The 25,882-nt window shown below is 53.6% G+C and overlaps 1 protein-coding gene across 5 annotated transcripts in view; it reads right to left on the bottom strand.

Annotated features, from left to right (window-relative positions):
• The window catches only part of PTPRS (protein tyrosine phosphatase receptor type S), a 109,975-nt gene that overhangs the window by 30,456 nt on the left and 53,637 nt on the right, over positions 1-25,882 (bottom strand). For all 5 annotated transcript variants that reach the window (XM_061150615.1, XM_061150614.1, XM_061150616.1 and 2 more), the window contains exons 5-10: positions 21,282-21,470; positions 14,528-14,638; positions 3,384-3,653; positions 1,934-2,515; positions 808-941; positions 408-552 (exon numbers count right to left, since the gene is read on the bottom strand). In XM_061150615.1, coding sequence (XP_061006598.1) covers positions 408-552; positions 808-941; positions 1,934-2,515; positions 3,384-3,653; positions 14,528-14,638; positions 21,282-21,470 — 1,431 coding nt within the window. The remainder of the gene's footprint in view (positions 1-407; positions 553-807; positions 942-1,933; positions 2,516-3,383; positions 3,654-14,527; positions 14,639-21,281; positions 21,471-25,882) is intronic.

Below are 25,882 nucleotides of genomic sequence, written 5' to 3'. Positions count from 1 at the left end.
GGTGGGGTCTTCTCTGTATCCTCTGCTCTCTGGGAAGGATGGGGTGCACGCTGTGACTGTCTCATGGACCCCTCCAAATGCCTGTGAAATGGGCGCAATGTGGCCATTATTCCACAAGCCCCAAACCCAGGAGAGACAGCGGAGAGAGAAGGTGCCATCAGTCAAACCGGCCATGGCTGTCCCCAGGGGAGACAGAGAAACTGGGGCCTGCAGGGTCCACAGACGAGCCCCTCACTGCAGTGGCGGGGGAACTGGGGCTCAGCAAGGATTCTTGTGCGCCGGAGGCGGAGGAGCAGGTGGGATGGGCCAAGGCGCCCCCCACCCTTGCGCAGGCCCCGCCCGGGTCAGTGCACAGGCGCCGGCCAGGTCCCCCCCGCAGGTCAGGGCGGGGTCCGAGAGACACCTACTGGACTGCAGCGTGCGCTGCCGCACCACCGAGGTGAAGGCGCCCAGGCCCTGCGGGGAGCGCGCCGCCAGGCGAAAGGCGTACTCCGTGTTGGGTTTCAAGTCATCCACCACGAAGGCAGTGGCCGGGTCGAAGGTCCTCGCGACCTGGGGGAGGGGCGAGGAGAGAGACCCGGATGGAGAGAGAGCGAGAGATAGAGACAGACAGACAAACACAGACCCACAGAGTGATGGAGATGGAGAAAAGAAAGGGGGAAAAGTTAGCAAGGGACAGGGGCAAAGAGAAGGAGGAAGATAGATATTCAGGTACCGAGTCGGCAAGGCAGGAGAGCCGCGCAGAGCGGGTGCTTGGGGAGGGGAGAGGGGGCAAGTGCCATCCCCTCCCCCACGCCACTCTCGTACCTCTCTGCCGTGGTCACCTTCCCGGTAGAGGAGCTCGTATTTGATGATGCTCTCCTGCCGCGGGGGGCTCCAGGAGAGCCCGATGCTCGTCTCTGACTTAGCCTCGGCCCGGAAGTTCATGGGCTGGCCGGGCACTGCGGGTGAGAGGGGAGAGGGCTGGTATCATCAAGGAGAGGCTGGGGAGGGGGTCTACCAGCATAGGGTACCCAACCTTTGAGGTTCCCATTCTCCCCCAAAAGAGCTCCCTAAAGCTTAGCACTGCCCTAAAAAGAAGGGTTATGAGGTTCTGGATGCTCCCACAATGTTCTCCACTGTCCTCATTTCTCTTCTTTTTCCAGGGACACCCCCCTGTGGCCTATTGTTGTCAGCTGCCCGCCCCAATTCCCCCATCCTCTCTGCTGCCAATGGGAAAACATTTTTAAAACATCCCCTTTACAATGCACCCCAGCATCCACCCTCTCCCCTCAATGGTGGGGCCCATAACTGGAAATATAGATCCACCCTGTGTCTGCTCTACGGCAGCAGAATTCCAAACCTGCTTTCCCTTTGCTAGAGCAGTGGCTTGACTCTTCCTGGACTCGAGGTTCCCAAGCCCAGAAACCCATAGAGAGCTGGGGCCCATGCACCTACATGTTCCACACCCAGTCCTTCGCCTGCACTGTGAGAGACCTGCCTTCGGGACTTTGGGTTAACATACTTTCTGTTATTTCAGTGATCCAGTGGGCATGGATCCCTCTAGTGAGAGCAGTAAACCCATGTTCCCAAACTCAGAGATGGATGGGGGAGGGGCATAACGAAGGAGAGGGAGGCCAGCGGAGGCCACACCCCTTTTCTCAGATACATCGCTACCAACTGTAGCCCTGTGTGTGGGCTTGCCAGATCGACTTTCCCGAGGGTAGCCAGAAATCTGGGTTTTCTAGGACACCCTCCTGCATTGCGACGCTAGCATGAACATACTTGAAAAAGGCCAAATAAACCACGTGGTGGCTTTCAGGTAAGATGGCCCCCTCTGTGCGCTCCGAGGCACATCACCGCATGGCCGCCTCCTACTGCCTGGTGGGGTTTGGGTCCCAAATCTTTCTGTCCTCCCATTCCCCAGAAGCCATGCATCACGTGGGCAACGCACCTCCCTGCTGAGTCTTGACCTGGATAGGGTCCGAGAGGGGCCCGTCGCCCACGGAGGTGAAGGCCAGCACGCGCACTGTGTACGTTTCGTCCTCCAGAAGGCTGCCCACGGTGGTCAGCAGGCTGTCGTCCACGTTGTGCTTCTGCCAGTTGCCCACGGGGTGCTCGGGTTCCATGGTGTAATAGATCCGGTAGCCCCGGATCAGGCCATTGGGTTCCACCGGCTCCTCCCACTGGATGATCATGGTGGTGGCACTGAGCATGCGGGCCTGCACGTTCCTCGGCGCGCTGGCTGGGGCCTGCTCGCCGGTGCGGGTGACCACCGACTCGCTGGGCGGCCCCTGGCCGATGGAGTTGACGGCCGACACCCAGATCTCGTACTCAGAGTTGGGGCTCAAACCACCGATGCTGTAACGCGTGGTGGTGATGTCCTCTTTGATCTGGTACGGCCCGTCCTGGCTCTTGGATTTATATTCGATGACGTAGTAGGACACAGGGTCTGGGTTGCCTGAGTCCCACGTGATGGTGATGCTAGTGGCTGTGTTCTCTGTCACCACGGGAGTCCCGGGGGCTTTGGGGAGAGCTGTGGGTGGGAGGCAAGGTCACATGTCAGGCATACTGGCTGTGAACCCTCAAGGCTGTGTGGCTTTTAGTCACATGACTGCCCTCTCAGAGCCATCATTTCTTTGGTGGTAACCCCTGTCTTAATGACCCCTAGCCCACCATCTATAGCAAGTATTGGCAAGGTATACGGCTTATGTATTGCTGGTGGCTGCTTCTGTGCTAAGAATTACTCAGCTCTGTCACAGCAGCCCAAAGCTGCCACAAGCCAGTTGTGAGCAAATGGGCAGGTGTCAATAGAACTTTATTTATAAAAACAAGTGGAGGGCCAGATTCAGTCCATGGGCTGTAATCTGCTGGCCCCTGTTCCAAAGCTAGAAAAAATATCTGGGGGCATCCTCCTCTGAGTTTCACCACAAACTTGAGACATCAAGAGAGTAGGTAATCCCTCCCTAGTCCCCAGTGCGCCATCTCTCTGAGTTTTGCACAGGCTGTTTCCTTTTCTTAGATACGTTCTCCATCTGTTTTGGCTCATTCCTGTTCAACTTTTAGTCTTCCCCTTATTTAGCTTTCCTGGGAATCGGCACCTTTATTCTGGGGGTCTGAGTGGTGCTCCATGGCCCCATCACTGCCCTAATCAGCTTGCATTATAACTGCCAGGCTACATGGTATCACCCACTTTGGACTGGGAGCTCCGTAGAACAAGACTGGGTCTCATTCCATGGGGCCAGGCCTACAATAATTTGTCATCAGTAAATATCTGTTGACTGTCCTGTTCCCAGCCAGGAGTGACTGAAGCCAGAAGAGTAACTCAGAAGTTCTTCCACCATCATGCCCCACCTACACCTGAGGTACAGGGATGACCTGCCTCCCCCACGGCCCCTGCTTACATTTCACTGTGATCTGGGCCACGGCCTCGATGACGCCCAGGCTGGACATGGCCACGCATGTGTAGTTGGCAGAGTCCTTCACGTCTGTGAGTTCCAGCACGTTCCGGCCCACAGGCATGTCATCCTCGGGCGTCAGGTCCTCGGCCCCCTGCATCCACTTGACGTATGGCATGGGTGAGCCCACGGCCACACAGGTGATGTTCACGTTGCCACCTGGCATGATCTCGTGGCTCATGGGCAAGATGGAGAACCGTGGTGCCACGCGGCGGACTGGGGGAGTGGGGTGGGTGGGAGATGCAGGGTGGGGTGGTGGTGGGAGGGAGATGCACGGGGTTGGGGGGGGGATGGGGAGACGGAATGCAGAGGAGAAAAGAAAGAAAAGCAGGAGGAAAGAAAGAAAGGAAGAAGGAAAGAAAGAAAAAAGGAAAAAAAAAGTGGAAAACAATTTAAATATAAACAGGGCTGTTTCCTTCCCCCCAGTCAAAATTTTTTTTCTTCCAAATGAAAGAAAATAACAACAACAAAAAAAGAAACAAATTAAAAAACCAAATTCCAACACAAAGAAACCAAAACTTCAAAGGAAGGTAATTTCACAAACAATATATATATAGAGAGATTGATATATAATAAAAGAGACATGAAGCATTATTCCATAGCAACAGGGTTTCAGAGACCAAAGTGGCTGGTCCACAGCACAGTTAGAACACAAAAATTTATCAGTGGTTTCTCATCTTTGCTGACAGACGTGGCTTCAGGGAGCAGCCCCTCTGCCGGCTCAGAGGAACTTCAGAAGATTGGGGCTGTGGGGGCCAGGGGAGGGGGGATGCTCTGGGAAGGTCAGATGGGAGGGGCGAGGGCACAGGAGGTCATGGGAAGAGTTGGGAGCAGCAGGCAGAGGGGACCAGGATGTTGGGCCCTCCCATCCCCACTCGCTCTGGTGACCTGGGGTCCCCGCCCACTTCCCCAGGGGGGCCCTCCAGGAAAAGATGAGAAACTCTAATGAAATTTTTGTGGTTTTGGGGTATAGAAACCCTTCTAAAAGCTTCTGTCGGATCTGACAAGTTTCCATTGATAGATGCAGCTCTCAGAATCACAAACAGCATGCAAAATAGGTTGGTTGGTTGAGAGAGGTTGAAAGAGAAAGAGACAGAGAGAGAGAGAGAGAGAGGAAGGAAAAGGCAGAAAGTGGAAGAGAGAGAAGGTTAATGCGAAGAGGCCTGGATCTCAGGGGCCTTTAGTGCACAGTCATGGGGGGAATCAGAGAGAAGAGAGAAAGAGAGAAAACAGAACAGACAGGGAGGGAGAGAGAGAGAGAAAGGAGGGGGAAGGGACCCACTTCAATGCTGCATATTAATTCTAGCGGATGTGACCCAATGTGACACGTCACATTGTCACATCACAGCCCTGGCAGAATAATAAGTAGGATATTAATAATAATCATAATCATAAACGAGGGAATGAACTTGAACGCTGAGTAACAGGGACATGTCCTGTGCATTTCTTAGCGGGAAAGCGAATGCAGCCTTCTGTCCCAATCTTGCAGACCATGAAGGCGGCAGGATGCATTTCGGGGGGCTCCATTTTCGGAAGCTGGATGGGTTTCTGGGTTGGGTGTGTGGGAAAAGAAGGGATAGGCACTAATGGGCATCTAAAGTGCCAAGGGGCACAGCTACCCCATGGGAAATGTTGCTCTGTGGAGGAAAGGACTTGGGCCAACTGGTAAACCCTTCTAGCCAGATCAAGGTTGTCCCTGGCTTCAGGAAACCACATGGACATGCCCCCAGCTTCGGGCAGGTCAAGGAATCTTGTCTCAAACTGTAGGGATGACCGCCTGGAGGTTCACTCAGCAAGGCTAAACAGGACCACAAAGTAACTTTCACATGAAACTGGGGGTGCTCATGGTGGAGGGGTCTGGCCTGTCCTACAGAGGAGGGGGCTCCAGGGGCAAAGGGAGGCAGCCCCGTTTCCTCTCTCTTGGCATGGGTTCCAAGCTGAAAAATCGCAAGCCTTGTTCCCTGAATTCCAGGAGGAAGTGAAGAAGAAGGGGAGCTCCGTGGGGGTGGGAGGGAGGACCAAGAAAGCTGGCAGCCCTTCAGAAAAAGAAGCCCCACGAAAAGTCCAGAGTCACACTGGAGACAGGATGGAGGAGCTAGAAGGTGTCAGCAGAGGAGAGGAATGGGGGGAGGGGCAGGGACGGGAGACAGAGGGGCCATGCAGACAGACTGGGGAATGAGGGGTGGCGGGGTAGGCCGCTGAGATGGGGGGGCAGCTTTCTGGCAGGGCTGGAAGGAGGGCGGGGGGAGTTGGGAGGAGAATGGGGGGTCCGGCCAGCCAGCGGACGCGGTCCAGGCCAGCCGCCGGCATCCACAGCGAGGCACGAGTGGGATGCCCCAACGCTGCGTTGTCATGGAAACAGAACACGATGGGGGATGAGCGTGGGGGAGCTAATTAATCAAGGACAGAAAACGGCACTGACGTCCAAAACAAAACCAGGAGAAACAAATGCAAAACCAAAGTGGGGTGGGGGGGATAATTCACAACACCAAACAAAAACCCTCTAAAACAAAATACCCAAAAAGCAAGAAGGAAAAACAAAAAAAAACCATGGAATGGGTGTGGGGCTGAAAATCGGGGTCTGAAAGGAGGAGGGCTGTGGCTTCCCCAGGGAGGTACCCCCCCAACCCTGGCAGAACACAGCATCTGGCCTCCCCACTCAGCACCCAAGGGCCCTGGCGGAGGCTCAAGGCGGCCTCAGAGGTGAGAGTCTCACAGGCAAAAGAACCTTCGGAACCAAACCACCCAGCCACAGGGAGCCCCACTTCTCAGTGATACTCTCTCTGATGCTTGTTTAGAGCGGAACAAATGGAGACCACATCAGTCTCATCACACAGTTTAAGGTGCTCCCCTCAAGACCTCAGGAAAACCTGCCCGGGCTGGGGTGGGGGGCTGATGAGATTGCATAGCCCTGTGGCCTTGGGAAGGGCCCCTCATCCTCTGGGAGCCTCAGTTTCCTCCTCTGTGCAATGGAGGCCATCAGTGATATGCTGAGGTCATTAAGCTGACTGGGGCAGTGCCCAGCACATAGTAGGTGCTCAGCCTGGGCATGAGGCTGGTGAAGTTCCCTCTGGTCTTCCAGGGTGCTGGAAAGATCAATGAGATGCTTAATATTAAGGAGGTTTCAGCATGAATCAGAGTTGTTTTTTTGTTTTTTAAAGAAAGCAATAGGAAGAATATCTATTGAATCCCTCCCAACTGAGAGGCCAATGACCTTGTACCCATTTTGTGGATGAGGCAGTGGAGTCCCAGAGAGGAACCAGGGCTAGCTGGAAGACACAAAGAAAGGAAGTGATAGGGCCAGAGCTCAAAGCCCGGTATGCCTGATCCCTACCTCCTAGATAAAGTGAGCCTTCTCTTACCATGGTAATTAGCAAGAATTACATAGCCACATGTCCCTTCTTGGTTCTTTCACACTTATATCCTTAACCCTCTAGGGATACCAAAAAGGGCAAAAGTACCTCACCTATATACATCTGTCAACTAAATAATCACCAGTTGAATAATATCCAGCAGCCATCAAAATAAATGTCCAGGAGCCATTAGTAAAAGGTTTATACCAAAAGGGATTACTGAAACATTAAAGGGAGTAAGAGCTAGCTTTAGGATTTAAAGATTAAATAGGAGCCAGATTTATCCCTGTGTAAAACTCAACATCACACCCCAAAGACCCTGCTCATGTCTGATCTTATCTTAAAATACCTTCCTTTAGGAGTGTCATAATTTGGAAGGTACCTCTAACACTTTTCTGAAGTAGACACAAGGCAAACATCTTGAACATGTAAAAGACTTGCCACACAGGGTTGTTAATTATAAGTCAGTTAAGTGTGGGAGGGCATTTATCAACAAATGTAATTTTGGTGCTCACAAATCCCCAGCATGGCCGGCAGCCATCAATTAAATGGATCTGCCAATATGCTGTAAAGGCTGACACCTAAGACACTTTGCCCACTTGCTTTCTCGCCTACCCATTGGTTTCTAAGGGTGTGCTGCAAGAAGAGGGCTGGTTTGCCATGATTTAGGGGAGGACTGTGCCCATGAGCATTAGGTGGCTTAACCCCCGCCCCCCCGCGGGGGGGTCCTTATAAGGCCTCTGGGTATCCTCCCAGTTGGCAAGGGCGGGTGGCTGACGCTGTGTTCTGCCCAGTTTGGTGCTGACTCCCACCCACATCATTTTTCCACCCCTGGCTGCAAGCTTGAGGTGCAGGTTAGAGAGTAAGGTGGGCGCGGAACCCACGGGACGGAGTGGCCCCGCGGGACCCCCGCCCCCAATTACCGACCTGAGTGGAGGGTCCAGGCAGGTTATAAGGGGACCACACCAGCCTTGGTCCTCAGCACGCTCCAGCTGGTTCTTGTTTCCAGCTCTTCTCGTCACCGAGTAGCCGGGGGGTCCCAGTGGGGGGGACCCGTGTGGGTGCGGGGATCAGGAAGGTGGGCGGTGGTGGGGGGTGGCGGGTTGAGGGGATGGGTCGCTTCAAACCCCGATTCACATGGAAAAACAACTCAAAAACCATCAAAGCAACCGGGAGACGACCCCTCCCCCAGGCAGGAAGAGGCAGAAACTCAAAAACCAAAAAAAGTGGGGGGGGGGCGGGAGGCGGGGTTCAGGGGAGAAGGGGATGGGAAGGGTGAGGGGGGGGGAACTCAAAAGTGAGGTGATCTGATTGAAGCACTGGGTAGGGAACTCAACAGTGTCAGACATCTCAACGAGTCAGCAAGCCGCAGCTCCGAGGGGGTGGGGTGGGGGCGGGGGGCTCTGCTGGGCATTTTGGGGTGGGAGAAGCTGCTGGGTGCTCCCCCGGACTCCAAAATGAGGACGGGGAAGGGCGGGGAAGGTGCCAAGAAGTTCTGCAGCCTCCATGGGGTTTACTCAGGCTTAGATTACACCTGTCAGGGGAGGGGGAGGGGCGTCCGAGGCCTAACTCCAAAGCCCCTCCATTGAACCCCAGCCCGTGGCCCAGGGAGGGTGGGTACCACTCCATGGCCTGCCCTGGGATCTTTCTTCCCCTCCCACACCATCCTGCCTCCCCTCTCCCACTGCCAGCTCCCTCTGCTGCTCAGATAGTGCAAGGCCTGGAGGGACCTGGCTGGACCCCTGGCCCACAGGCTGACCAGCGGCCTTTTGAGCTGGACATTTTACTGCCCTACAGATACTTTTTTATTGGTTTTTTTTTTTTTTTTGGTACTCTCTGTCTCCCAATATTCTTTTTTTTTTTCCAGTTCTAGCAAAAAGGGGCACAGTGTCTTGCCAATTGACTGACTCCCCTTGCCCCCTCGCTGCGGCCGCCGGAGACACAGGGCTCTCTGAATGACGAGGTGTAATCTAATGTACCCCTCACCCCCAAAAAACAGAGGAAACAGCAATGCAAAGGGTGTGAGGCAGGCAGCAGGCGAGAGGTGTCTATAGAGCTCAGTGTTCCTGCGGAACGGCCCCCCCGCCGCCCCCATCCACCATGCCCGAACAGAGAAGAAGCCTGCCTCCCCACCCCCGGAGCCCCTCTCCCCTTGGGGTGACGGTGGGATGAGGAGAAGGGCTGGGTTCTGATCTGCCACTGCCTACCACCAAGGTCATGTCAGGGACTTTGGGGGGTGGAGGATGAGGTGGGGGGCATGGCCAGGTGTGACCAGCAGGAACTGGGGGAGCTTGCCAACATTCCCCAGTGGTAGTCTTCGTGGAGATACAGGAGGTCATGGGGAGGGGTGGTGATTCCAGGCCCAATATCTATCTACTCCTGTCTGGGGGCTGCCACAGGGGAAAGGGGAACACCTGGAGATCATATCTACCAATTATATGGCTTGGATGCCAGAGATTTAATTTTAAAAACAATCTGCCCCACAAAATGCCATGCTGTGAATTGATCTGAAGAGGTCTGGGGATGGTTTGCAGATAAAGGGTTCTGAAGAACACCGGAAACTGGGGCAATCTAGAGCTCCCTCTGGCATCAGATACTGAGTCCTGATCTCTTAGTTCAGCATTTGAGAACTAGCATTAAGTTATCCCCATCAGGCTCCTTCTAAAATCCTGACAACATCCTAAGTCCCTTGGAGGTGGAAGGTTCTCTCCCACGTCTCTGGCTCTAGTATCTTCCTGTGCTATCAGGTGGGTGGCACACCATTTCACTGGGTCCTCTGCACCAGGGTTCAATGATGCTATGTTGCTAGACCAAATGGTAAAGACACCATCTTCAGCCACTCATTCTTGAACCTTAAAGGCTGATGCTTTTTAAGAAAATTAACAGCCAGGGAGAATGTAATTCTGAGCTACATCTTCCTTAGGGAAGTTCTGGGGTTAGAGCTGCCAGCTGCACTTTAAAAAATGGACCTGGCTTTGACTTTGGGTCCTTTAAATCTCAGCAACTGACTTCAGGAGAAGGGTAAATCTGAATACTTCACCCCCTGGATCACCCAGGGTCAACAGAAGCTGGAGATTGTGAACTGAAGGAAGAGTTAGGTTGAAGGTGGGGATTCCTTGCAACTAATTCCCAGGAATGGTTGCTCCGGCAACAGTGTAACCGCTTATAGCTTTCAGGGCAGAACGTGCCAGGTGGCCCTTCTCTTCTGCTGAGCTGGCATGTATCTGCAAGGGGAGCCTAACACCCAAACTGGGTCACTGGCACGCCCTCCTTTTATTTTTTTTGCCCCCTTTTGACACTCTGGCCACAGAACTTCCTGTGGGAGTGACAGGGAGTAAGAGGAAAGATGTCAATCTGGGGAGACCACTGATCTCATGGGACTGAGGTTGGAGCCAGGAAAAAATGAGACCATGGGCTGAGCTCTGAAAAGCATTAGCAAAACTTGAGCTCTGAGCAAATGAATTAATTTTTGCCCTTCAATTCTTCCCAAAGCAGTTTCCTGTAAGCCATCTTATTCAAAGCCGTATCTGTGAAATAAATGATGGGGAAACTGAGGCCCCCAAAGGAAAATGACTTGCCCAAACCATTTATTCGAACTCTATTTCCCTATTTTTACAACAATCTCCCTTGTGATTTCTTATGTGCCACACATGACACAAGGCACCAGACAGATGAATATGAATTTCCTCCATGGACTCCTCCCAACTATCCTGTGAGCTTGGCGTACTGATGCTTCTTCCTATTGTTCAGATGAGAAAATAGGGACTCCAAGCAACCAGGTGACCAGCCCAAGGTCATACAGCCAAGGAGGGGCAGAGGCAGGACTTGAATCTGGGTCTCAAGTCCAAAGTCTGTACTCTTATCACTAGTCTGTACTGCCCCCAAAGTCCAAGTGGTCTTCAGAGACCCTCAGCCACCTCTCAGTTTCCATTGACTGGAACCCAGCTTTCATTAAGGAGCTGAGAGACCTCTTTCCTACATCTTTTGGAGAGTTCTGCCTGGCAGCTCTTACTCTGGATTCAAAAGTAGACAGGAAAAATAAATCTCCTATTATTGCACCTAAAATCTTCTTGCCAACTCGGCCCTGAACTTAATCATTGGGAGTTTAGAGAAGGCAGGTGAGGGACAAGGGAGAGGTTACCCCAAACAGGCTGGTCTCAGCTCTCAACTGTCATCTATGTTGGGTAGTCAGCTGGGAGCTAGTGGCTATAAATCTAAATAGATCTTTTATAGGGGGCTTGTTTTCTTTTTGGGGTTAGAATGGGGCTCTCAAAGGTTTGCCTTTCCTCAGGGAGGGAAGAGGAGATGGGAGCGAGCGTCTCCAAAGGTTTCAAAAGTGAGAGAAACAGACAGAAGGAGAGCTGAGAGGCTGAGAGAGAGAGAGAGAGAGAGAGAGAGAGAGAGAGAGAGAGAGAGAGAGAGGCAGAGGGAGAGCTAGGGAGGCAGAGAGAGGGAGGGAGGGGCTGTGCCCAAAGTTCCCCAGGGTTTTCTCCAGAATTCCACAGTTCTGATGCTTAGGTACTCAGAAAGTGACCATGCTGCATTGCTGGACAAAAGATGCCTGTGACTAGGCTGAGAATCTGGGAGGTGGTGAGGGAAGCAGCCAACATCATCTATGAGGCGGAGGCATAGCACTAGGGCAGAGTGACTGGCCACGTAGTTGGCTAAAGTCTATCATGCTACATTTTCCAATTGGGTGGATCCATATTGGTACCCAGTCAGGATGCAAAAAGTCATCACAACAGCTATCATTCTGAGCACTGACTATGTGCCAAGCATGCATCATTTTGGGAGGATGGTCCATTTATAGGTGGCCACTTCTCATATTTAGACATGTTGGTCTACTGAACAAGAACTCAACATGCCAGCTGTCCATTCAGCTGTGCTTCCAATGCCTGTTTCTGGGTTGTCTGGGAAGGTGGGAGGTGGTCTCATGCTGAGGCAGAAGGAAGGGAATGTGCCTGCTTAAGCTCCCTTCCAACATGGCCGCCCTGAAGCGCTGAGGCATCAGCTCTGGGTAAGAGACGCAGCTGTCCAGTCAGGTCAGACAAACTGGGCTTCTCTCCTCACACACCTCACCCAAGCTCTGACCTTCCACCATCTGTCTAAGCCACCTCCTTTGTGCTCTTGAGCCCGGGTGGTCACTTTCTGCCCCAGCATCCCAGCTGTGGGACCCCTTCCGCCCTCCTGGATGGTAGTTGGGACAGGAACACTGGCTTTTAAATCACAATGCGTTTGGAGAACAACCACACAACAGCTCAGCCCAAGAAATCGAAACCAAAGAGCACGGAAACACAAGACAGACCCAAAGACCAAACGCTTTGATGGGGGGAGGGAGCGGGGTAAAGGGGCTGGGAGGGGGAAAAAAAAACGAACTGATCGGTTTTTTCCCCCAAAATGAAACAAAAATTTAATAACTAAATAAAAAGAAGAAAGAAAGAAAGAAAAAAAACAAACGAAGGAAACCAAAGGAGAAAAACGGAACGGAAGACGAGAAACACTCCAACAGAAGGCGTTGGGAATTCACCAAACCGAATCGACAAGAGTGGCATGCAGAGAAATTTTTACATTCTCCCAGCATGCATCAGGCCCAAGTTACCATGACGACGAGGAGTGCAAAAAACTTAGCAACAACATTACCAAAGGATGCATATAGGCGACCACAATGCAAGCATCGCATGTGTGCGGCCGGCCCTAGGCCGGGCTGGGCGCGGCTGAGATTTTCGTGTCTTTCTGGGTTTTTTTTTTGGCTCTCGCTTGGCGGTTTTTTGTTTTGTTGGCTTTCAACTCATTATTCGCATTCTGTCATTTTTCTATCATTTTCTGTGTGCATGTCTGCGTGTGTCCGTGTTCCTGTCTGTGTGTGTTTTCATGTGTGTATGTGTGTGTGTGTGTGTGTGTGTGTGTGTGTGTGTGACTTTCAGAATGTAAAAATGTGGGTAAAGAAAGTAAAAAAGAAAAAAACACACCAACCTTCTCGAAGCTCTGAGGGATGTAAAGGGGGTTTGATGCAGAACACAATGACATGGGGAGAAGAGAAAAAATAGGGGAGATACAGAGAGTAAAAAGAGGACTTCCCAAGGCTAAAAGCTGCAATAGTTTGTTGATTTTTTTCTTTAAACCAAAAAAAAAATTAAAATTAAAAAACAAAAAGAACAGCAACGACCTTTTCGTCTTTCCTTAACATACACAATCTACATTTGCCTTCCACAATTTTTTTTTTTAATTCAATTTTGGAGCGTCTGAGGCCCAGGCAAAGAACGGGAGGCCGGACCCCCTAAAGAAAGGACCACCCCTCCAGGGGGAGGGGCACTGAGGACACACAAGGCTGGCCCCCCTCCCTGGTTGCACCCTGCTTAGAGGTCCCGCCCCCACCCTGCCCCATACTGTCCTCCTTGAGCCCTGCCAGACTTACAAACCCCCTTCCCAGGTGTTTGCAGAGAAATAAAGCAGGTTAGACGAAGACCAGTCAGTTGGAGTTGTGGACATGCTATAACTCACCAGAGATGCCATGGTAGCAGACCGGAGGTGTGGCCCCTGCCCACCCGCGCCCCCGGGTCCCCAGCCCCGCCCCCCACGCCACCTCCTCCTCTGAGGCGAGATGCAGAACCCAAGGGTGGCCAAGGTGCTGCTTCAAGGCTGGTGGGGGCTGTCTGGTAGGGGCAGAACTGAGGGCCTGAGGGTCTCCCAGTGAGGGAGGAGCTGCATGACCTCCCAGGTGGAGAACCGTGGGGGGCCTGGTGTGTCAAATCGGGGAAGGGAGGTTCAGAGAAGGGTGGCTTGGGATCAAGGATATGGGGCCACCTGGGGGCAGCCCCGGGGGATGAACTGGACCCCATTTGCTGGCAGGTGGAAGCCGTTTCCACCACAGATCTGACCAGAAACAGCCACGGGGACATAAGAGATGGAGGAGGTGGCAAATGAATATTTCCAAGAGGATAGAAGAGAACTAACCCAGAGACGAGATGGGGGTCCACAGAGGCATGTAGGAGCAGGGGTAGTACCCCCACGTGGCACCTTCGAGGAGATACCCAGGGGCTACTCAGGCCCTCCTTGGGGTGGGGGTGGGGGTGGTGCCGGGGCAAGGACCCCCCGCGCTTCCAGGCGTGACCGAGTGGGAAACTGACAAGCCTCAACCCAAACCCTGGGACACCTGCCTACAGGAATCCTCCTCTGAGGGTGACCAGGAGAGCGCCAGGCTCTGGGGACAACTGAGGCTGTGGGGCCGGCAGGGGCAGCCTTGAAGACCCCTCCCCAACTCTCAGATTGAGGGCGCTGGAGGGCGGGGCGGTGAAGCGGGTACGAGGCCACGAGTCTGGAGAAGCGAAGCGAGCACACAGCAAGGGAAGCACCGCACGACACACCACAGAAGCCGACTCGGATGGGCGGGCGGGTGGGCGGGGGGGGGTGTGGGGCAGAGGCCTGCAGGCTCCCCCGGCCCTGTAGGCCCACGAGAGACCCCCTCCTTCCGGCCCTGCCCCATTCCCTCCTGCTGCCCCCACCCCAACATCCTGCAGCTCACGGGACGGCCGTCACCAGGCACGGGGGTGGGGGAATTGAAGCTGCCCCTATTTTACAGGCAAGGAAACTGAGGTCCAGAGAGGGACACCGCCTCGCCCAAGGTCCCGCAGCCTCCACCCGGGGTGGGCCTGCCTGCTGGGGTCTGCAGGGGACAGGGGAGCCCGGAGGCTGTGAGCCCGAGGAGGAAGGGGGACCGGTGGGGGCGGGGGGCCCTACCTCGCACGTAGAGGTTGGCGGGTGAGGAGTAACGCACGCCGGCGCTGTTGGTGGCCACGCACTCATACTTGCCCTGGTCCGTCTCCTCACTGCTCTCGATCTGCAGGGCTCCTGTGGGAAAAGGGGACAAGGCCTGGCCCATCAGGGGGGACCCTGGCTTGGGGGAATGGCGGGAGGGCTGTCCCAGAGTCCCGTCCGGCCTGTCTCTTGGTTGGGCTGGGCCAGAGAGGCAGACAGAAAAGTTGAGTCACCCTAGAAGCCCCCATTGGGTCAGGGCCTCCCTGGATGCCTGCCTTTCCCCGCCCCAATTCTGGCCCATCCTGAACACACCGCCTGCCTGGCCAATCCTCCACCCTCAGCTAGGACCTTGTAAATGACTGCCACGTTGAAGGACAAATCTGGGGGATAGGGGGAATATGTGCCAACTGAGGTGCATTTAGGAAAGTGCCAAATGATGCTCGCCAGGGGGAGGTAGAGGGCAGGTTGGCGGTCCCAACCCACAGCAGCTGCTCCAAAGCCCCTGACACTGAAGGGGTCACCTCCAATGATGTACCAAGCCTGGGAGGAAGTTTGGGGGAGAACAGATACATGTATATGTATATGGGTGAGGCCCTTTGCTGTCCACCCAGAACCATCACAACACTGTTAATCTGCTATACTCCAATACAGAATAAAATTAAATAAAAACAAACAAGCTGCCAATTCAGGGAGCTGGTGGTCGCTTGTTCGTTTCAACCAGTGTGTAAGTGAACGGGGTCTGGGTTCTTCAAGTATGTTTGGAATCACAGGCCTCAAAGCCCATGGTGCTTGTAAATGGAGACAGGGCTGTATTTCTTCAAGGGTGTTTAGATTTCAGAACTGGGTTACCATCTCCACAAGAGCGAAAGCAAAGGATGCTGAGAGTGATATATTGAGCTGGCCAAAAAGTTCAATTGGACTTTTTCCATACAATGGAACAGAAAAACCAGAGCAAACTTTTTGGCCAATGCTATACATTAAGTAAGTTTGAAATCAAAGGGCTGGATCCAAGCTTTCTGTACCTGAAACAAACTGAAGAATGAATTTCCCCAGAGACTTACAGTCATCTATGTCAATTAGTCTGAATTCATGGACCTGTTTCAAAACCACAGCCCTAGATTCAGGATCCATAAGTAAATGAATTGTCTAAGTGTGTCTGCAATCATAGACGGAGACCCAAGTCCATGGTGCTCAGAGGTTAATGGGGAGAATTTTCAAACGTTTGAAATCGAAGGTCTAAAGGAAAATCTCTAATCTGCACAAATAAAGTTGAGGCTGAAATGCCTCTAATGTGTTTGAAATCCTAAAACTGGATTAAAGAATTTGTTGGTCATGAGTCAATAAAGAATTTGAAGAAATGGTCAATTTTCTTAAGCAGATTTTTTAAAGTTTGTATTTTTTAAAAAATGTGGACCATTTTTAAAGTCTTTATTGAATTTGTTACAATATTGTTTCTGTTTTAGTTTTTTGGCCAGGAGGCATGTGGAACTGTAGCTCCCCAACCAGGGATCAGACCCACACCCCCTGCATTGGAAGGTGAAGTCTTAACCACTGGACCAACAGAGAAATTCCATCTTAAGCATATTTAAAATCACAGGCCCAAATAAAGGGCCTTGGTGCCCACAAGTAAATGAAACTAGGGCAGACTACCTCCTTCAATATGTCTGAAATCACAGGTCCAGATGAAAGACTTCACTTCCCATGAATGTGTGAAAATGAATGAATCTTCTTAACAGTGTTTGAATGCACAAGGCCATGGACACTACAGTGTTCACGAGCAAATGAAAATGTGGCCAAGACTTCCCCAAAGTTATCTGAAATCACAGGTCTGGGAGAAATCTTCATTTTCACAAGTAAATGAAGTCCAGCGAACACCTCTAAGTATGTTTGAAATCATGGGCCTCGATCAAATACTTGAGCACCCACGAACAAATAAAAATGAGGCAGAGATTTCCACGGTATGTTTGAAACCAAAGGCCTGGACCAAAGTTTTCATTTTCATAAGTTAATGAAACTGTGTGGCTATCTGTAAGTTTGTTAGAATCACAGGCCTAGACCCTGTAACTTGTTGCTTATGAGTAACATGAAGATGAGGGAATACCTCCAATATCAATCACAGGTGGTTGTTTTTGTTTTTTAAACTTTTTCTTTTTCTGATCACAGGTTTTGATTAGAGTCCCTGGCACCAGGAATCCAAAACTCCAGTCCATGGTCCCAAATAAAGCCCCCTTCTCAGCTTCGTTTGTGGTTGTCCCACACAAGGGGTGTGGGGGGAACCCACAGATGGGGAAGTTTTCTCTAGGGGCTGTGGATTAGGGTTCTGTCCCTACATAACACTTCCTACCAACCTCAAGGTTCCAGGGAAGCAGGCAGGCAGATACCACTATGGGGGCCCAGAGAGGGCATGGAACCTGCTCCAGGTCACACAACAACTCATGGCAAAGTCAGGACCAGACTCGGACTCTTCCCTAGGGCTCCCACCCAGGCCTGTTCTAGTCTCTCCTTTGGGGCAGCTCCATGGGGCTGCCTTTGAGACTCTCTGCTCCTTCAGAGAGCTGGACCCCCACACCCCTACCACATCACCCAGGTCAAAGCTTCACAGCTGGAAGGTCCCCCTCTGCACACCCATTATACAGATGTGAAAACCAAGTCTAGAGACAGATGAGGGCTGCATACAGAGCAGTCATCAGCGCTCTGGGTGGGCATGGGAGGCACTGCACCTTCCGGAGGACATAACCCCCTGTAGCCGGGTGACCTGAGGGGCCAATACGGCCACCCTCAGCCCCCAGCCACAGACGGTGACACAGACACAGACTGTATGGACACCGGCAGGGTGAGGAGGAGACATGTGGAGGGGGGCCTGGGGCAGCCCCCTGTGGAGCCTGGGGGGCTGGGCGGGCAGTGAGAGAGACCGTGAGTGGGTGGGTGGGTGAGGAAAGAGCCTCTTACCTCGGATCGGAGTGCTTTCTGTAAGGGAAGCAGAGAGAGTCAGGTGAATGTCAGAAGGCAGTCCTGGGGGGCCGTGGGGCCCCAGGGAGGCGGGGCCAGGCCGCCAGCCAGGCCTGTCCACTCTGCCCCAGGGGTGGGAGGGGGCTGAGGTAGGCAGCCCTGGGTCTATGGACCCTGCAGGCGCTGTCCAGGAAGATGAGGCAAGGCTCCCAGGAGGAGATGGGCACTCGGGGCTTGCCAATCAGGAGGGCTTCCCGTAGAAGGCGGGAATCTCTTGGGGAAGGAGGGGCTGAGTCTAGAAGCCCCTGTGGACTGGCCAGAGGGGCGTAGCTCTGCCTCAGGGAGGTACATGGCCTGGCCTGGCCTGGCACTGTCGGCTGCCTTCCTTCTGGGCCGAGGGAGGGAGGTCCGTGATCTCCCCTCCTAGATTCCTTCTCGGGAGGGACAGGGAACAATGGGGGGTCTTGGGAATCTTGTTAGAGATAGGGCGGGAGAGGGGTTAGTGCCCCAGGGTTGGGCATTAATAAAGCAAACTAGAAGATGGTACAGACAGGCCAAGTGGGAGAGGCAGGGGAGGGTGGTGAAAGGGGATGGAGGGGAGAAGGAGGGCCTTGCAGCCTCTCTAATTTCCAAAAGGAAAAGAGGAAAAGGACTGTGTGTCTCTATGGATTCTGGGGGCTGGGACAGCTCAGGAAACCAGACATAGTGGCCCCTGGTTAGAATTCTGCATCCTCAGGAGTGATATGGACCGCCCCCCGCCCCCCCCCATCTCTCTGTGCTGGTGACAGCTGATAACTCCCAATGCCACAGCAGAGAAAACACACCCCTCTCCATCTGGCCCCAGCCCATTTTGCAGAGTGGCAAACTGAGGCTCACAAGTTCCAAGAATTGTCGTGCCATGAGTCAGAGGCAGGGGGGGGCCTTGAACTCAGCTCTTCAGCCTCCCAGGCTGGGGCCCTTCTAGAACTTTTAGGAGGGTCCTATATTATCTCTTAGAAAATCCCCAATCTAATGGGGCCACTCCCCCTCTTCATATAGGAGGAGGAGGGGAGAGGAGGGGGAAGGGGAATTTGCCTGAGGCTGTACTGTGGAGAGTAAAAATTCAGGTCAGTGGGAATCTAGGTCAGCTCCTGCTCAGGCTGTTTTACTAAGACTGTGGTGACAGAACCCAGAGAGTGAAGGACAGAGCTTTCCAAGACGGCCATAATAGCCCATGGTCACTATATTGAGAGGAAGACCACACATGGAGAGTGGGTGTTAAAGGTTGTTTTGCCTTCCACTCCGAGGAAGATGAGAAGTTACTATTGTGGGTCAATATCAGTCATTCTCACCTTAGTAAGAATTAGCCCAGCAGTTGGATTCAGGGGCTTCAGGTTGGATGCTAGGAGAAGAGAAAAAGATGCACCCAGTACTAGCCCAGACGGAACATTCCTCCTACATCTAGCCCTTAACTTTCTGTAACTTCACATTTTCCAGCAGTGTCAAGGCCCAGAAGGGGCTGGCAAGGGGGATGGGGGCGGGTATGTTATGTGCGAAGCTCCAGTAAGTCCCTTGTGGTCTTGTCTTTTTTTCCTCTTTTCCTTTTAGGCTCTTCTCTCTGTAGCCCCCTGGAGCCCAGATGGGGAAGGCCAGGTGGCCGGGGGTGGGGGGTGGGGCGGCAGGGGCAGGGGCAGGGGGACGTTAGTAGACATGCCACGTGGAACGGGTCACAGTTACTGTCACGGTGGCCGTTAGTCTGAGGGCAGGGAGTGGGGTAGGGGACACGAGGAGGGCGTTAGTTGTTGACATGGTGAAGAAATTAAACTTACCAAAGGTTTCTGAACGTTTACAACAGAGGGACAAGAAAAGAGAACAGGAACGTTAACGGGTGGTTATACAGAAGCCTGTATCCTCTGGGGATGGGAGGGGATGTCGGAATAATAATTAGATTGATCACAATGTTTTTTTTTCTAGCTGCGCCACATGGCTTGCGGGATCTCAGTTTCCCAACCAGGGATCAAACTTGTGTCCCCTGCAGTAGAAGCTCAGAGTCTTAACCACTGGACCACCAGGCGAGTCCCTTGATTACGATTTTTAAAGCAGCCGATGTTCACTGAGTTTCTGGTAGGGCCAAGCAGCCTGTCAGGGGCCCCGGACAGTGACACCAGGGAGTAGGCTCGTTTCATGAGGACACTGAGACCCAGAGAGAAGGACATGCCCAGGTGACCGGGCACCTGGGTCCACACTCGATCGCTTCATTATTTTGGTGTGACAATGGTGGAAACCAGCAGAGAAGCAACTGGGTTCCCAAGGCTGCCACCACTCCTCCAGCTGAACCCCCCCAAGCTGCAAATATCCTCAGACAGGTCGGCACCGGGAAGGCTACGTCTCTCCAGGGAAGAAATTCTGGGCTTAACATCTGCCCCTTTTCAGGTTTTCAGTCTTTGTTGGGGGGAGCAGAAAGTAGGAAATGGGCAAGCGGGACTCCTCGGAAGATGAGGCTGGGCAGTGAGTGGCAGAGGAGGTACGGTGAGACTGATGGAGAGGCTTTCAGGCAAGACTGGCTCCAGGGTGGGGGCCCTCAGAGAAGAGGGAAAGGGAAAAAGGGGATACACCCACATGTGTCTTCAGAATGGACCAAAGCATGCAGGAGTGCCCGGGGGCACACCCTGATCACACACGTGTCTGTGTACACAAGGACCAGGCTGAGACATGCACACGGGAGGGACTGTCACACAGATACACGTGTGGCTGAGATGCACGCGGATGAGTTTTGCTCTGGGAGGGGGAGGGCGACCTGTGTGCCGATGGCATGGCCTGCGTGTTAAGTCAGGACACATGGGGAGCCTGGACACACACACACAGAGGTTCGTGAAGCAGTGTGACAACAGACACAGTGCACACAGCTCCACAGACAGATAGACTCACAGACAGGAGCAGGGGGCTGCTGCGCTGAGACACAGTTGTAGAAGTGCCCAGCCCCAAGGTGGCCCAGGTCGTGTGCTCTGGCCCAAGGCCCCCTTAGCCTGGGTGGACCAACTACCAGTGCCCCATCACATCCTCACTGTCTTGGAGATGCTCACTCCCTGCAGCCCTCTGTGGCTCCCCATTACACTCCCTGTCTATACTTTTATCTTCTCTGGAGATGCTCACTGCTTCAGCACCGGAAACACTCTCCAGCCTTTGCTTTATGCTCCCCTCTACTCCTACCTGTCTGGACCTCATTACATCCTCACAGGACAAGTCCACTGTTTCCGCTCAGAACACACCTCCCCCTGCCAGCTTCCACGGCTCCCCAGTACCTCGACTGTGCCGTTATACAGCCAGTGCTCAGATGCTGAAGACGGCCTTCCTTCAATACCCTCCACAGCTCCCCATCTCCTCTGCCTGACTGTTCCCCACTGTGTCTCCAATGCAGGGGCACCAGAGATACCTATCTTCCTCTGGCTTTCCATTACCTGCAACTCTCTGTACCCCATTAGGACCCCACTGCTTGGGTACTGGGGACACTCTGCCCCCACGGCCTCAGCAGCCACCATCACTGTGCATATCTGAGTCAGCTATGGCTCCACTCAGGCACTGAAGAAATCGCCCCCAGCACCCACCATAGCTCCCCATTACCCCTGTCAGTCTCCACCTTATCACATCCCCACTGATTCGGCTCCAAAGACACCCTTCTCTCTTCCACGGCTGCACATCAGCTCTGCCTTTCTGTCCTACTTCAGTCCCCAGGGCTTGGGCCCTGAGATGCTGCCCTCCCCCTCCCACCCTTTGCAGCTCCCACGTCCTCCTGGCCCCCTGCGCTCACCCGATCGCAGCTGCTTGATGCGCCCATTGCTGGCACTGGGGTCCACGGGCAGGAAGTCCTTGAACCAGGTGATCTCGGGGTCAGGGTTACCACTGGCAGCGCAGAGCATCGTGGCCGTCCGCGTCCGCTCCACCACCTTCAGCTGGGGGCCCATGTCGATGTTGGGGAAGCCGGAGGGCAGCTGGTCCTCTGCGGGGAGAGGGGAGCGGGTGATGGGGAAGACAGCAGAGATCCAGTTATTGCACAGCTGTCCCTCCAGGGTGGGGCTTGGGGATGGGCCCTGGGGGCAGCCCTTGCCTGGCTGGGTGATCTCCTGTAGCCTGTTTCCTCTTCTGTCTGTGGGAAACTGTGGTTACTATTGGGAGGATCAGGCTAGACCAGTGTCTCTGATCTGGACCGATCCTGCACCCAGGGGACAGGGGGCCACATCTGGGGATGTCCATGGTTGTCACTCTTGGCATCAAGTGGGTGGGAGCCAGGGATGCTGCTCCACCCCTCACAGTGCCCAGAACGGCCCTGATGTCAGCAGTGCTGAACTTACAGAGCCCTCGGGTTACTTCACAGAAGCCCGAGGGAGCTTTTCAAAACATAAACAGGGCCATATCACTCCATGTCACCCGCTCCGCTGTAGTCTCCTCCACCCTCTGGAGGAACCCAGGCTCCTTGCCTGGCGCTGGCCACCAGTGGCCTCGGCAGCCCCATCTTGCGCCAGCCCCACTCTTCTCAGTCTCTCCATCCAGCCACGCCAGCCACTTTGGTCCCCCAAAGTCATCAGGCCCCCTCCAGCATCACTCCATGGTGATGCATCCACATCACCTTGGGCAAAGCTCGCAGTCACAAGTTACAAACACCCTGGGAAATCCCCCGGTGGTCCAGAGGTTAAGGCTCTGTGCTTCAACTGCAAGAAGTATGGGTTCCATCGCTGGTTGGGGAACTAAGATCCCACGTGCTGGCGGTGTGGTCAAAAACTAATAATAAAAAGTAAAACCCTCCCATACTCTAGAACATCCAAACATCAAACTCCATAGATCACAATGCATCTGTGTCTCTGCCGTGTCCTTACCACCCCATGTAGGTCCTGGCACACAGCAGGTGCTCAATTAATGAGCAAACAACTCAGCCTCAGTTACTGCCAACCTGTGAGAGGCACGCCTCCTGGCCTCGGTCTCCCTATTCACTGGTGAGCCTCCAGATAAAAGTGGTGGGGGGAGAAAATACCTCTCCCTGGAGACTTGGTCCCCATGTTCTAGTGATGGATAAGAATGTGGTTCTCTTGACACATACACACTACTACATATAAAACAGATAATGAATAACGACCTACTGGATAGTACAGGGAACGCAATTCAATACTCTATAATGGCCTATATGGGGAAAGAATCTGAAGAAGAGTAGATATATGTATTTGTATAACAGATTCACTTTGCTGGTTTTTAGTGTGCATGCATGTTTAGTCATGTCTGACTCTTCGCAACCCCATGGACTATAGCCCACCAGGCTCTTCCATTCATGGGATTCTCCAGGCAAGAAAATACTGAAATGGGTTGCCATACCCTTCTCAAGGGGATCTTCCCGACCCAGGGATTTAACCTGTGCCTCCTGTGTTGGCAGGAGAATTCTTTACTGCTGAGCCACCTGAAACTAACACAACTGAGGTGACTAGCCGGGTGGCCTCCGTTCGTGTAATCTGCATGTCGCACCATGGGCTCCGTGGCCTGACTCAGCTGGAGCTGGCACCATGGAGGGGGGACGCAGCTTCAGGGCCTCCTGGCAGGTCCTGCCCCCTCCTGTACACTTTGCCCTCCCCCTTTCAGCGCCTGGACCCCTGGTACCTTTTCTCTGACCCCTAACACCACAGCTCCAGTCTGGCCTCGCATCCACAATGGACAAAGGGTTCCCTGGGGTGGGGCATACCTCCTCAGCTACAGTTAGAACAGCCACCATCCCCTTGTTATCGGCTGAAAGGCACCCCACCCGCATTCACAGGTTGAAACCCTATGAATAGGCTGAATGGCATCACCGACTCAATGGACGTGGGTTTGAGCAAGCTCCAGGAGTTGGTGAAGGACAGGGAAGCCTGGCATGCTGCAGTCCCTGGGGTCGCCAAGAGTCAGATACCACTTAGCGACTGAACAATAATTCATAGGTTGAAACCCTAACCCCCGGGACCTCAGAATTAGACTATATTTAGAGAGAAGGCATTTACAGAGATCATTAAGTCAAAGGCGGCACTAGTGTGACCCTAATCCAACAGGACTGGTGTCCTCCTAAGAAGAGGAGATTAAAACCCAGGCACACACAGAGCAGAGATCATATGAAGACAGAGGATAAGATGGCTATCTTTGAGCCAAGGAAAGAGGCCTCGGAAGGAACCAACCCTGCTGACACCTTGATCTCGGACCTCCAGCCCAGGACTATAAACAAAAGCATGTGACATAAGCCACCTAGATGGTGGTACTTTGTTAGAGCAGCCCTAGAAAACTAACACAGTCCCCATCCCACCCCGATGAACAAGTGATATAGTCACAAGGGACAAGAAAGTGCATCCAGGGCTGATGAGACAGAAGATGCAGGCCTTGTTTGTCTGTGGCAGGCAGGAATGTGTGTTGGTCCAGTGGAACCAGGGGTAGGGGTGACTTGGCATCATCCACCTGAGACCCCTGAGCCTGTACACCAAGGAGGAAGGTAGAGGTATTCCCAAGGTGCCAACACTAACAGCAAAAGGCTGGCAACAATCTAAATGTCTGTCAACAAAGCCTCATTAGACACAGGCCGGGCCAGCCACAGGGCAGGTCCCCCAAACAGCAGAAGGAATCATCTTACAGATTCAAAACAAAGTCCAAGATGCACCGCTAACTGGACGCAGTGAAAGATGTGAAGGATTGAAAACTATGGCCCTTGAGCCAAGTCCGGCCCCCTGCTTATTTTTGTTGATAAAGTTTTATTGGCACACAGCCACACCCAGTGGTTTCCTCATCATCCCCAGCCACTGGCCTGAACTGAGAAGTTGCAACAAAGACTCTCTGGCCTGCAGGGTCAAAAATATTTACTCTCTGGCATTTTACAGGAGAAGTTTGCCACTTCCTGGTATAGACAAAGCTGCTATTTGCGTAAAAAGGAAATAACACTCATTTATTTGATTACAGATGCCCAGGAGGGAAACAAGGCATGGTGGGGCTATTGGGGGATGGACAGGGAACTGGGGAAGAGGTAGGCAAGAAGACACCATGTGGGGAGAGGATAGAGACCCAAGTACCTGGAGGGTGCAGGAAGCCAAGACCGGGTGAGGGAGAGGTGAGCAGGGACACCATCACCCCATGTCTGCAGTTAAACAACAGCGCTGTGGTTCCTGTCCAGGCAGGAGTCACTTCATAGACGAAAACAGCGTGAGTCCCAAATCCTGAGCACTAAGTGTGTACCAGGCAATGTTAGCTAATTTCCTGTATCCGCCTCTGAGAAGGGATCCATTTCACAGAGGGGAAAGCTGAGGTTCAAACACAGGGCACACCTGCCCTGAGTCATACAGTCCGGTCTCAGCAAGGCTGGAATTCGAATCCAGGCTGTGCTAGATCTGGAGGAAGCTGGATGGGGCCAGTGACTGCAGAACCCCCAAGCCGGGCCTGGACTTTTCGGGTCAGAGCAGCTGGATCCTGGCTAAGCTGCTTCACACCCAGTTCGTTCTTCCTGGGCCCAGAGGCCTGGACCACCTCACTGCACGGTCCTGATTGGCTACTGATGACGTCACTGGAAGTTCGGGCCAAGATAACCGGGCCTCAATTCTAGGTGCTCAAAGCTGGTCTAGACATGCTGGAGGCTGGGGCTGCCAGGGTCCCTCTGTGCTGACGTTTCCTGCGTGTGCGCATACGGGTGTGCATGTGCGCTCACCCACACCCCACTTGTGTCCACACGTGAGCACTTCCTGGGTGCGTGCAGCCCCGCGGGGGAGGGGCGCGCGTGCCTGTGGGCGGCAGCCAGCCACGGTAGGGGGTAGGCTGCGGCCGCCTGACGTTACCAAGAGCTCCTAATTAAACAAAAATGTTCATCGAGTACCACATTGTGCTGGATTCCTTGGAGTTTAATTAAAACAACAGCGTGAGAGGCGTGCGCAGCGTCCACAATCAGATGGCACCGGGGAAAACAGGTGGGGGGGAGGGGTGGGCCCAGCAGCCCAGACCTTCCCGCTCAGCTTGGGGGTCCCTGGGGCTCAAAGGAGGCAGGGGGACAGGCGCTCCAGGTCAAATACTCTGGGCTGAGCGCCCAGCCCAAGCACCACGTCTGTTGAGGCGGCCTGAGGGCCGAGATTGGGGGCAGGGAGTGGAGATGTGTCTTTCCCAGACTCCCAGAGACTGGGCAGTTAATAGATTCACAGCGTGTCCTTTTAACTCTCTGAGCGCTTACAATGGAGGCTGGCACGGGGGGAGGGTGGGGGGGGCGGCCGGTTTGTGTACAGCGGGAGGCGCGCTGTTCCGTCTGTGCCCGCGGAAAGGTCAGGGCAAAAATATCTACTGGGAAGAGGCGGGGCGGGCTGGGGTAGGCGGACTCCTCCCCTCCCCTCCTCCTTCCTCCATCCCCTAGCAGGACCAGCTCCAGGCCCCATACAC

This window comes from Dama dama, chromosome 9 (genome assembly GCF_033118175.1).
Source record: "Dama dama isolate Ldn47 chromosome 9, ASM3311817v1, whole genome shotgun sequence".
Classification (NCBI taxonomy): domain Eukaryota; kingdom Metazoa; phylum Chordata; class Mammalia; order Artiodactyla; family Cervidae; genus Dama; species Dama dama.
This window is presented reverse-complemented; position numbering and strand designations above follow the sequence as displayed.